General features: G+C 42.1%; 1 protein-coding gene across 1 annotated transcript in view; it reads right to left on the reverse strand.

The window, feature by feature from the left end:
* The window catches only part of BEND5 (BEN domain containing 5), a 734,690-nt gene that overhangs the window by 166,179 nt on the left and 555,280 nt on the right, over window positions 1-13,231 (reverse strand). The window contains exon 7 of the mRNA XM_079980403.1: window positions 3,523-3,612. Coding sequence (XP_079836529.1) covers window positions 3,523-3,612 — 90 coding nt within the window. The remainder of the gene's footprint in view (window positions 1-3,522; window positions 3,613-13,231) is intronic.

The following is a 13,231-nucleotide window of genomic DNA, read 5'->3' on the forward strand; positions in this document are numbered from 1 at the left end:
TTTCCCTAAGGTCACATTATTGGGGGCTGAGAGAGAGAAAGATCTCTTGTGACTATAGTAGAGAAAAGTAATGGCCTCTTATATTTATGCTCATGGGAATATTTTTTTATTGGTTAAGTCCCTGAGAAGTGAGCTGGAAAACCATCACCCATTTGAGGGGCTACATTGGACTCTTCCAGGGAATAAATTCCCAAGACCATCAGAACACAAAGAAACATTGTAATCACTAGACGTTCCATTACATGTTGGAAGAGTGAGCATCTGTATATGATGGAACATCCAGGTCACCTTGCATGAGATGCATTAAATAGACGCTGTGCCCAACTCCCAAATCCACAGCCCCAGTGGATCCAAACTTACTTAGAAAGTTTCAGGTTCTTTCTCCACCATAATGGAAAGAGGATATGTACTAAAAGTAAAGACATTAGGCTCAACCTGCTGTTTGGCACTGAATAGATTTTCATTTCACGCCACTTGATTTAACTTGGTTTGGCGAGAGAGAACATTCACTTAAATTGTGTAATGAGAAGAGATCTAAAAGCCACGTTTTGGCTCCACTCTTTTAAGATATTACAATCCCAGATGTCAGTTTTGCTGTTGCCCTCTTGCTCATCCGAATACATGCTCATTTTGCAGTTTACAAAACGTCAAGGTCTCTTGGAGGTCAAACTATGCTTAGCTGAAGATGAACTATATGTGTCCAACCATTGGATATTCTGTCCCCTCCGCCCCCAGATAAAGAAATGTTCCAAGGTTGTAGGGAGGGCATTACAACCATGCAGAATACATTACAGTAAAAAGACCAGGGTGCAAAGGTGGTATTCTCTCTCACACACAAAATGCCTGGAACAATGAAACTAGAAATGGGAAATTGCTAAAGTAGATTTAGTAATTCTGTGAAGCTCTTCTGCAGGCTGTGATTTACAAGGGTTGAGACCTCATTTACATGCCATGAAAATGTGAAGAAACAGAAGCCTTTAAGAACACAGCCAAAGAGTGGACTTATTATACAATCAGATCTTTAACTCCTGACTGAGCTTTGTTTACACAAGAAAGAAGTACCGGTAAATAAAAAATTGCAGTGATCTCAAGGCAAGGAGATCATCCACGGGTCAAATATCAAGATAACTGAGGACATTTCCTATGTGACTACTTCACTTAAGGTCAGGCAATGGAGCAACGAACATCACAGAGAACATATCTGGGTGTAACCTGGGTTAGTATTGGAAATTGGGTGTTAAATATTGGAATAAAAATACAGAGAATGTAAGAAGAGTCCTGCTGGATCAGACAAAAGACCCATCTAATCCAGCACTCAGCTCCCAGATTCCTATGCCCACCAGCAGTACAGGAGTGCAGTAGCCCTCTCCTGGTTGTGCTTCACAGCAACAGGCATTCAGAGGCAGACTTCATCCGATGCTGGGTAAACTATTGCATTAGCAAAGACATCTCTTTAGAGCGCAAGCCTGGGAAGTGTGTATGTGAAGGTTCTGGGCTGCCCAGAAAACAAGACACACACACCCTCAGCCTGACTGATGTGGTCCAAAGGAAAGCAGAGCAATACATTTGGCACCAGCTTGGTTCTCGGAAGGAGGCGTACAAGATACCATCCAACTGACTCCACTCTGGATTTGTGCAGGGTTTACTCAGTCCAGTATACTTGAAGGAGTGTCTCCACCTCCATCGTTCTGCTTGGACACTGAGGTCTAGCGCTGAGGGCCTTCTGGCGGTTCCCTCGCTACGAGAAGCCAAGTTACAGGGAACCAGGCAGAGGGCCTTCTCAGTGGTGGCACCCGCTCTGTGGAACGCCCTCCCACCAGATGTCAAAGAGAAAAATAACTACCAAACTTTTAGAAGACATCTGAAGGCAGCCCTGTTTAGGGAAGCTTTTAATGTTTAATAAGTTATTGTCTTTTAGTGTTCTGTTGGAAGCCTCCCAGAGTGGCTGGGGAAACCCAGCCAGATGGGCGGGATATAAATAATCAATAATAATAATAATAATAATAATAATAATATTCCTTAGCCTTTTGTTCTCTTCAAGATGTCCTGCAAAGCAAGCAGCAGGTATGAATTATTTCTTGAGATTTACTCCCAAAGCCTTTCTCCTGAATGACAGTGGAGGTTTAGCGTAAGAGTTTTCCTTCTCCCAGATATGCTACCTTCCCAGGTTGATGAGCCCCATCTGCCCCTCATTTACTTCTATAGCACATGCAGTAACCACCTTCTTGACCACTGGGACCCACTTCTGGTCTCGTCTGCCAGAGCCTGTCTTCGCATGCAGGGGTTTGAGGGTTTGAGCTCCATCTGCAACCCTCACTTGGTTTAGCAAGCCAGTTGAAGCCATTCTCAGGGTGTGACTGCTGTCACATTTTGACAGCTTCTAGGAGCCACAGGTGAGAGCTTGAGTGCTGGGTAGGGATCAAAGGTGGACCAACTACCCCAGAGGGACCACGACAAGTCCCCGCCAGAGATACTACCCCTTCCCTAACACCCCATACACACCTCAACAGGGTTTGCTTACAAGAAAATGTGCCTAGGATAACAGACTAAAGCTCTCTCCTAATTATGCTGAGGCTGTGTGTGAGAGAATCTAAATTGTTAGGTGTATGTAACCAATAATAACTGGGCAGCTGTTCAGCCAGATTTGCTCAGAGAAGAGATGATCTATAGATCAGATCTATTACAGTTCTCAGGTAATTTTGTGTGCATCTCTAATCAACTGTAAGACATAGAATGGATATAGCAAAACCTCTGTCATTATATCAGTTAAACCCAAAGCAAAGTTGAAAATGCAATCAGTAGAAATTCTTATTCAGTTCAATGTCATTTCAGTCACAGGCTCTCAGAAGTATGTCACTGAGTCCTCTGAATATACAGTTGTGCCCCTCATTTTGTGTGATCAATGGTACAGCAGCATCTAAGTCTACTTTTCCAGAGGGGTTGGAGTACTCTGATTCCTTATCAGCCCTTACAATACTAATGGTACACAAAAGGCAGTTTCGCAAGGGGCATTAAGCAGAATGGCTCAGTGAACATAGAAATTCACCAAGTTCCAATCCATGAATTCCCAAATAAGTCAAGCATGCACCATAACTGCAGACAGGAAAATTTCCAATATACATTTCCAGCTCTCGTTCTTGATGCTTTCGGAGTCAAAACTTGAAAAACAGACCATAGCTTCCTTTGGGGCCTTTTGGTCAGGTTACCCTTTTACATGTTTAATTATTTCATTCCAGTTAATATTCAGTGCTAGATTATAACAGCCTTGCTGGTTTACATGCAGATCCAGACAGCCAGATGCTTCTGGAAGCTCTCAAGTATGAACAAATGTGAGTTTTATCATTCCTCCGGCTAATTAATGTGCTTATTAAGACTTTGTTTAAAATTTAAAATCAAGGAACACCTGCATTAGGGGTTGGAGATGCTCTAAGAACCTTAAAGGCCATGGACGTATCAAATGCAGAGATGAGAAGTTCCCATTCCTAGCTTTCATTTCAAACACCATCATATGAAGCTACTTACCTTGGCACACAAAAGATGATGGAGTTTCGCCAGGGTGCACACGGGCTGTAATAAACACAACTTTCTGCTCTGTTCCAGGACGAAGGTTTACTGTTGAGGAAAACAAAGAGACAAAAAATTGATAGTAACAACTCTGAAATTTTGTACTTGTATGCAGGGCATAGTTTCCCCCCATTATTTATTTTATCTTAATGAATTGGAGTTTCAGAACCGTCAGATATGTAAGAGATTCAAATTTATAAAGAAAAATCTTGACTGTCCCTATTTTTTTCTTGCACAGTTGGAGTCTACACACATAGGTCACTAATTGATGGAGATGAAGTGGGGGGGGGGCACAGGCAGACATGCCAATTATCCCCCTTTTCCTCCATGCATACTGAGTTGGCATCTTTCTGTCTCAAGAGACAATAGAAGAGTGTGCCATGGCGGGGGGGGGGGGCGGTAAAGTTAAACCATTGGAGAGTTACAGCACATAGTGTACATCAAATAATTGCACTGGCCTTATATTCTGTTTTTACCAATTCAAACATGATTTTAGCTGCTGGGCAATAAATGTGAGTAGAAAAAAATCCAGATATTTCTAAGCCATTAAAAAGAGAATGGCTAACAACAGCACTATTTTTCTAGAAAAAGAGGAGCCGGGACTCACCTCCCATGTTCTCTTATAATGGCAATGGTGCCCACCTGAGAGGTGGCAGAACTGAGTTCCAGATGGAAAAAAGAAAGCAAGCCCTAGCTAACAATTAGTTCTCATAGAAACATTTTGTGGGCTATTAACACTCTTCTGTTAAGTCCCAGGCTCTGGCCAGATATTGCTGCAAGGCAACCTACTGGATAGTCGTATTCACAGAACTATGAAAGGAAAGTCATATTTAATTATTTTTATTTTGAATAGAAACGGTTGTTCCAGCCTCTGTCAGTCAGAAGCCTGAAAATCCGAAAGAAAACAACAACACTTATCAATACATTTTCAGTTCTTCTCCAGAAGCAATTAGCCAAACAGCCCTGGAAATATTCTCTTCTCTTGTATCCTTTTAGTCTCTTAGGAAGTCCTACAACTTCTTAGCCTGTAGTCCAACCATTTATTTGGTCTTTGATGTGCTAACATCACACATCTCTGGTGCAAATTTGAGCCCTAGAGGCAGAGAAATCTTTCAAGAGAATGTTTCTGACAAAAGCAGCAGCTGGTGGGGTCAACCCTGTCTCTAGAAGAAAAATGAGAAGCAGCAGAAAGGAACATAATAATATCAGCAAAAAACTGATGATCAACCAGTGCCATCAGGATTAGCACAGAGTGATGAAGAAGGGTGGAGATAAATTAGCCATGAACTATACAAGGTGAGAGGTAGAAACTGTCGTTTCTGAAGCTACAAACTGTTAGAGAGAGAGAGAGAGAGAGAGAGAGAGAGAGAGAGAATTACAGTGGTGCCCCGCAAGATGAATGCCTCGCAAGACGAAAAACCCGCTAGACGAAAGGGTTTTCCGTTTTTGAGGCGCTTCGCTAGACGAATTTCCCTATGGGCTTGCTTCGCAAGATGAAAATGTCTTGCGAGTCTTGCGATTCCCCCCCCCTTTTTTCTCCCTTTTTCTAAGCCGCTAAGCTGCTAATAGCCGCTTAGCCGCTTAGCCGCTAAGCCGCTAATAGCCGCTAAGCCGCTAATAGCGCTAATCCGCTAAGCCGCTAATAGGGTTGCTTCGCAAGACGAAAAAACTGCTAGACGGAGAGACTTGCGGAACGGATTCTTTTTGTCTTGCGAGGCACCACTGTATGTTAAATAACCATCAGTTGGTAACATGTGCCACAGTTTTTGTTTCTCTTACTTTTTATTATGTTTTCTGCTGTGCTCCATTAAATAATGTATATCATTCTACATTCTATTAATTTACAGTTAGTATGGAAACCGTGATATAGGTGTGCATTATATAGCTGCCAAACTGTAATACAGGGCTAATAAGATGAGACCTATGTGATCAGGAAAATGGTGTAGGGGCATGGACCCTGCCATAGGAACTGCTCTAGTGATCGGATTGGATCTCTGCTTTGCAGCTTTGTTTGCGGGGGGGGGGGGGGAGAGCAGGAAAGAACTGGGGCAGTCTAATAATGGATTTCTCAAAACACATTTCCTTTAGCACATCCCCTTTAACGGTAACTTTAAAAGGGGAAATATCTGCTCTTCTTACGCAATATAAGATGGAAGAAAATAGCAACCAGGGAAGACAAATATTACCACACTTGGATAGATATGGGATCTGGCTTGCATTACTGAGACTTGGGTGGGTGAACTGGGTGGGCCTGACCTTGCCCAACTGGGCCCACCTGGCTTTCAGTGCTGCACCAGGGTAGACAAGCAGTGGTTCTCAAAGGGTGTGGCACACCACAGTAGTGTGGCAGGAGGGGATGGCAAGTGTGGCGGGAGCATTCAAGGCCAAAAAACATGTAAAAATAAACAGAAAGTTTGAAATTAGAAAATATCAGGTATGAAGTTTATGCATCTTTTCCCTCATTAACATGGTGGGGCAGTTCAAGTAGCATTAGCGAATACCTGTACACACTACCAGATTTTTTTTGGAAATCAGTCACTCAGTTAATAAAACATATTTTACAACTTCACGCCCAGTTATACACATTTCCGAGTATTGAAGTGTTTTAGCATGTTATGTATCTTCCCTGACCTTTTCCTCTGCCATGTGTTTTAAATGTCAAAACAGTGTGTGTGTGTGTGTCTGTGTGTGTTCACTATTCTTATATATGAAGCAACAACATTTCTCACTGGCTATAACACCTTTGAATGAAAAAAATGAGGAAGCGACAATGTTGCTACCAAGAAACAGAACTCAGGATAAAATAAACGATACTGTATATAGTCTTGTCTTTACTGTTAGTGGTATATCTGTTGGGGCAGGTGGGGGAATCATCTCTTTTATTGACTTCAGAGTAAGATAACACATCCTTTCTATTTTGGGACAGTAGCCAGGCTGCGAGAAAATGAAGGAGGATAAGAAATGTGATAGGTAGATGCTGGAATGTACAAGATATTTATAAATGTGGAAGGAGATGTGGACGAGAGAGAAAAGACAGAAAGGAAATGTTTTTGTTTTGTGCCACTTGTCAGCACAGAACAACACACACACACACACACACACACACACACACACACACACACCATTCAGCTCCGCTATTCAAGAAAGGTGAAACATCAATAACAGGTTGACCCTCAGACTGCTCTGCTGACTGCCTGAATCTGCCTCCTTCATGCCACGGGGCCTTCAGATGCAATAGCATGGGGGAGGGACACAGGGGTGGCTGCCCTGGGTGCAAAATTGTTAGGGGCCCCAAAATTGTTAGGGGTGCAACACCCGGTGCTGCCTCAATGCAGCTGCATGCTTCTGTTGCTGGGCTCCGTTGAAAACAGCTTCTCCATGCAAACCAGGAAGTGACCTCTCCAGACAACGTAACAGCTCTTCTTTTCTTATCTCTGTGGTTGTGATTTCCTGAGTGACGCAGGCGCCGTTAGGCTGTTGAATGTGCTCACACCATTTCCCTCCCCGCCCGCTGCACAGCCCCGGGCGCTGGCAACCCACGCTATGCAGATGTACTGAGAAGATCGGGTTGTCCATCTGCCAAAGTGAAATGGCGACACAGTTGCAGAAATGACCTTTCATTACAGATAGAAATATGTAGAATTACCGGGTGTTTGTTTTCATTTAGTTTCATTTCTCTGCTGTGTTGTTATCACGCTGAGAGCTAGCCAAAAGAGAGCTGACGGGCTTTCAATCCAATCAGAAAAATAATATTGTCTGGTTGCACTAACAATGCTAATACTCATTATGCATTCAGAACATGTCATTGAATCTGCCATCCCAGATATTTGAGGATAGGCATTCAAAACAGAAAACCCATGGTGGTTTGTGTTCCCTGCTGAAATTCAAATGTTCCTGTAAAAGTGAGGTGGATTCCAACCATTTCATATTAATCTGGCAGTCTGAAAATTAGAGCCATTACAATGATCTAATTTGAGCTCTTGATGTGTATGCTGTTGACCTAATAGACAATTGATTTTCTTCCGCTTTTTTCTGCTGACCATAGGGGGAAAATGCAAATTGGGCATTATATTCGCACGCTAATTTTATTGCGCCCTTGTGTCTTCATAAAAAGGTAAAGTTTGGGCTAATAAAAATAAAACATTTCTGGTTCTAATGCAAGGAAATGTTTATGCAGGCAGGTAACAAATTGGTTTGTCATTTAGGGGAACATAAAGAACGCTATAATCATCTTTAGGGAAAATAGATAGGGGCTTTTGCTTAGCTTTTAGCTTTCATTTGCAAAATCACTTTAATGTAGTGCAGCATTTCTAAGACAGAGTGACAGGAAATTAGCACATCTGTTGCCTCATTCCCATCCACATATGCAGTTTATTAAAGCCCTGGTGAGCGGTCAGAAGAAAAGCATAGAGACAAACATGATCAAACAAGAGAAATGGAACATTTACAGTGCTGTCCTATACTTGCTTACTCAGAAGTAAGTCCCACTAAATTTAGTGGGGCTGAATCCCACATAAACCATCTTACGCATTCTCTCTTTCTCTCTCTCTCTCTCTCTCTCTCTCTCTGTGTGTGTGTGTGTGTGTGTGTGTGTGTGTGTGTGTGTGAGAGAGAGAGAGAGAGAGAGAGAGAGAGAGAGAGAGAGAGAGAACCCACTAGGGACAGGTAAACACAAATAAATCTTATAAAGACATTTGGAAGTCAAAGGCTGAAGCCACTTGCCACTAATCTTTGAGACACTGGGATTTTGGAAGTGTAAATATATTATGTGTGATCTCTTTACTTAGCTGTTATTTTTCTTCTTTCTTTTTGCACCATCTGAAAGATAAGTTTCCAATGGATTGCGAGAAAGTGAACTGCGATGGCAGTTTTGGCAGGCAGCCGATCAACAGCCTGAGATCTCTAGACCAAAATCAGCTGATCTTCTTAGATCCAAGAGGAACAAGCCAGCCCTTGAACTACTCAGTACCATTTTCCCCCCATTCCCCCCCCACCCCCTTTAATGGAAATAGCATACTTCTCCCTCACACTTTCCTCATTGAAGGTGTTCTATGCAGAGGGCGAAATTATGCAAACTGTTTCAGTGTTAATACTTGACTGCGTTTTCAACTTAATAGCCCAGCAAGGGAATGTTCTTGTCAAGCAAAAGGCCAGCAATATCTTCTGGTAAAATTATTTCCAAATACAGAAAGTCAGAAATGGCAACGCAATTTTGAGAGAGGGGATTTTTGCCCTCCCCACTTCTTATTTGTTTGTTTTTAATCTGCATGAAGTCTTGGAAGCAAACATTTCTGCATCTGTGCTTTCTGACACTGTCATGCTCAATGCCCCTGCAAGGAAAGGAAATTAACTAGCACACAAAAGCTGCTAGGTTTATGCTTTTCCCCTCACCCCCCTCTTCCTCTGGACAGGATTTTGCATTTAGATTATTCACAAGCATCTGCATTTTTGGAATGTAGTTTCCCATGGAATGGAATAGAAAAAAGAGGAGTATGAGTGGCATGTTATTTTATTCCAACAGCCAAGATTATAGTAATGTGCAATTAAGGGTGCAGCACATAGCATTTATTGTCACCTGCCTGCATCCTCACTGTAAACATAATAGTTCAGCAGACAAGTCCTTTGCTTGCTCTCTTTCCCCCTTTCTAGCTTTGCTATTTATAAGACCATAGAACAGATAAACCCCCATGCCCCTCAGAGATGAAAGAAAGGCAGCTTCTGATGCTAAAGATAAGTGGTACATTAAAAACATGCCTCCTCAAAGGCATAGATCATCTGCTTGCATTTGATGTATAATCCCAAAATTCCAAAAAACCAATCCCAATATCCTCAAAATGTCATCTGAAGAAGTACTAGAGCAAGAGTGGGAGGGGAAATAATATTCAGGACATACAATTCAAGCCATTTCTTTTCCACAGCATAATTATTTAGACGATATTTTCCGAAGAAAGGTGTTTCGGGTATGTGTCTTCTGTTCCCTTGAATACTAAATACCATGGTCTATTCCAGCAAAGGGATTATGTTGTGGAATCAGGCTTTTGCATGTGCCATGAACATGGATGCCAAGTCCATATATGGTGTGCATATGGGTGCAGATCTGCATCATAATGCTTGCTCAAGACCCATGAAAGTACCTGTGCTCATTTTTGGATGCAGATGTGCATCACCATCTTGGGCAACTAGTTGTTGTATGTGATTAAAATATGGATCGGTAAGCACAGATGGGTGAGCAATATCTACTACTAGGCCGATTTGACTTCAGAGTAACTTAACTTTACCACCACCACCCCAAGAAAACGGTTGAGTCAAGTTGGCTGCCACATCATGTCACATAGTATTGGTACACTTAACAGCACATAATAAGGATGAATTCTGGAACTAGGTATCCCCAACATTTGCAGTGACAGATCTGAAGGGTGACTGATCTGTCTTGTGCTTTCTTCTCCAGCCTCGATCATTGTAGTTTGGTACTATTGGAAACAGGAGAAAATAGACTGCAGCACCAAGAAAAGAAGGAGGGCTTGATCCTAGAGTTTCTCCCCAGCACTGAACAACATTGGGCTTTATTGTCAGCCATGCTCTGCCTAATGCAGAGCAACTTGATGAAGCCCAGCCAATACATAATAAGGGGTTCCTAACTTGCAAGGGTCATCAACCTTTTTAGAGCAGTGGGCACATCTTGAGAAAGTACCGTAGGCACCAGTTACAATACATAAATAATCAATGTGTGTTCCATGTACAGTATTGTTCCATTTGCATTATGATCCCCCAGTTAGTAGGTTTTATTATATTGATGGGTGGGTCACCATGGGTTCACCAGCTGGTACTAGGGCTTGTCATGCAGTACAAAAGGCTTTCATTTCCAGTACAGATCCTCAATTTAATCAGATTTTTATAATGTTAATAATCTGACACTAACAATAGTCTGACACTGACACTTTGATACCTGGTCTAGACCAGTCCTATATGAAAACCCATCCAGCTGGATTGCATGAATCAAAGATTTGATAAAGCTCTTCTCCTCCCTCCTTGTGTGCCCGGTCACCTAGAACTGCAATTATGGGGCAGTTGTCCAGCCCCTAAGAAAACACATTGCGTAGCTAGGGGGTTTCCTTCAGCTTAGCAGGTCGTAAGCTGTACTGGTTTTGTCTAGATAAATTAGGGTTGCCATATTTCAAAGAGTAAAAAAGAGGACACATTTTCCGACTTCTATTTTTAACTATGAATCGCTATGACGACTCTCATGTTACAGACCCATGAAAAAGAAGGTGTGTCCTGGGAAAAGAGGACATATGGCAACCCTAAAAATGACATCACAGAAGCTATGGCAGAGCAGCATATTTTCATTATGCTGCAGTTACACTAACATAACTAGATTTTCCTCTCACTGCCACTATCAGTTGTGTTTCAGAGATCAATCTGATCATGTTGAATGGCTTGAACTTTTGCAGGGCACACACTTAATGAAATATTGAAGATGAAACATGGTCCTGCAAGGGGGCAGAGGATTTATATTCCAGCCAAGTAGGCAGTGCTTGCTAATGCACAGCATACGTCGCGTTATTATAATAGGTTTTCCCTGATAGTGTATCATACCAATAGGGAGTGCAAGGTGCTACGAAGGAAGATCAGCCCTGGGGGAGTTTGCAGTGCAGTCTGGGGCAAAAACAACAGACTTGCCAGTAATTGTACATGGGTAAAAATGCAGGCAGACGAGATACGTTGCCAGGTTTGAGTTGTGCCAGGAAAATTGGGTTTAGACAAATTCATACCAAGAAATCTGTCAGAATGTTGCAGTTGGGAATGCTTCTGTTTCCGGTGTCAGTCAACCAGGCTCTTTTCAGGGAGACTCCATTCCCAATTCCCCTTTCTGTCCCCCCCCCCCACCCTTCCAATAGCCATGGTGACTCTTTTTTGCACTGACCACTGATGCAAACCATATGGCTTCCTGGAGCCTGCCGAAACCTCCCTCTTGTGCATGGATGATGACAATTCGGCTCCACAGAGATTGAAGCTGAGAGAATGAGTTCACTATTAGCACACAGGATAGCTAGATGGAACCTCCACACCCAGAGGCAATTTGCTACTGAATCCCAGATGATGGAAAGCAAACATAGAAGATGACAATTGCCTTCAGGTCAAGCCTGTAGGCATATGGATGAGCCACTGTGGGTCACAGGATCCTGGACTTCATGGATCTTCTTATTGGTGTCCTGTGGTCTTCTGAGTGGTCATCAAGAAAGATAATAAAGGGCATCAATTCACTAGGAACATCTCTTTTGCCTTTATAGCATGCCTAATGCTGTCACTGCCTGTTTAGTGACCTACCTAAATAACTATTACTATGCGATGACAACATGAACAAGCAAGGAGATTTTGATTACTCTGGAGCTGTTTTTTATTTTAAATTCATGTCAGCCTTAGAGTTTGGTCATATAGTAAAATCCAATACAAAATGTCAAGGGGTTATAATTACAGGACGAATGTCCAGATAAATGAGGCTATAAAAATGCAGATTATTGTGCACACTCTATCACTCACAAACACACAACACACGCAAACAAGCTATGCAGAATATTAAATTATGTGTCTAAAAAAAATATTTTAAAAAGCCTACCCAGCAAAATGTGTTTAAAAAAGGGAAAGGAAAAACCCAAGTCTACCAGCCTAGGGAGAGCTTTTAATTAACGTCAAAGGCAGCTTTAATAGTCTGGGGGGGAAATAATCTAGCACAGCAAGAACTAAATTAATAAAATAAATGCAGCATGCTGAAGCCCAAGGGCCTTGTTCACAGCCATCATTTATTTAAAGGATGGGATATGTCAGTGGAGAGATGCTGTGAAAGAAAGAAGGAGGAAAAAAGCGATGGAAAACTGGATGCCTGATTTTGTCAAAGCAGAATCTAGCCAGGCATATTTACTAGCACTAACACTAGTATTCTCTTTTTTAATGCATAGTTTATTGGGTGTTTCTTTGTTTGTTTGTTTTATAAAAACCTATAATAAGCAATAAATAAAGGAAAAAGAAAACACATTAGCAGAACACGACCATTCATAATACCATTTTCCAAAATCAGGCACATGTGGTCAACGCCAAGAGGGGAAAAAAGAGAAAATGACAGAGGAGGGTTAGATACAGAAGGGGAAGGGGGGGGAGCCTCTGGCAGAGCTCATATGACATTTCATGCAAATAGCTCTAAAGGGTTCCCAGATCTCAGAAAAGTTTTGTTCTTTGCACCTCTGGGACAAAGTAGCTTTTTCATAGGCAAGAGAGGAAAGGCCCTCTAAACAAGGAGGTGTCAGGGGAGCTGTTCAGTCTTTCCAGTTTTGGAAAAACAACTAAACAAAAACCCACAGTCATTTGGTCCCCGTTAAAGCATGCAGGGTCCCACTGTGGTGCCCCTCCTTCAAATTCCAGGATATTAGGATATAATGGAGTGTGAGGCGAACATCCAAAAATTTCAGAGAGCCACCAGAGGACAAGACCAGATCGTATGTTCTAATGTCAAATCAGGGATGACTCTCTCTGGGTTTGTGACAAAAGTAGTAATATGCTATTAGCATACAAGGCCACTTCATGTTCCTCCCCTGCCACTACTACTGCTCTTGACCACGAGAGGAACTTTTTTCCTGGTGCAAGTTAAGGACCAGCAACATATAATAAATCT

The sequence above is a fragment of the Podarcis cretensis genome, assembly GCF_951804945.1.
Source record: "Podarcis cretensis genome assembly, chromosome: 6".
NCBI classification, from domain to species: domain Eukaryota; kingdom Metazoa; phylum Chordata; class Lepidosauria; order Squamata; family Lacertidae; genus Podarcis; species Podarcis cretensis.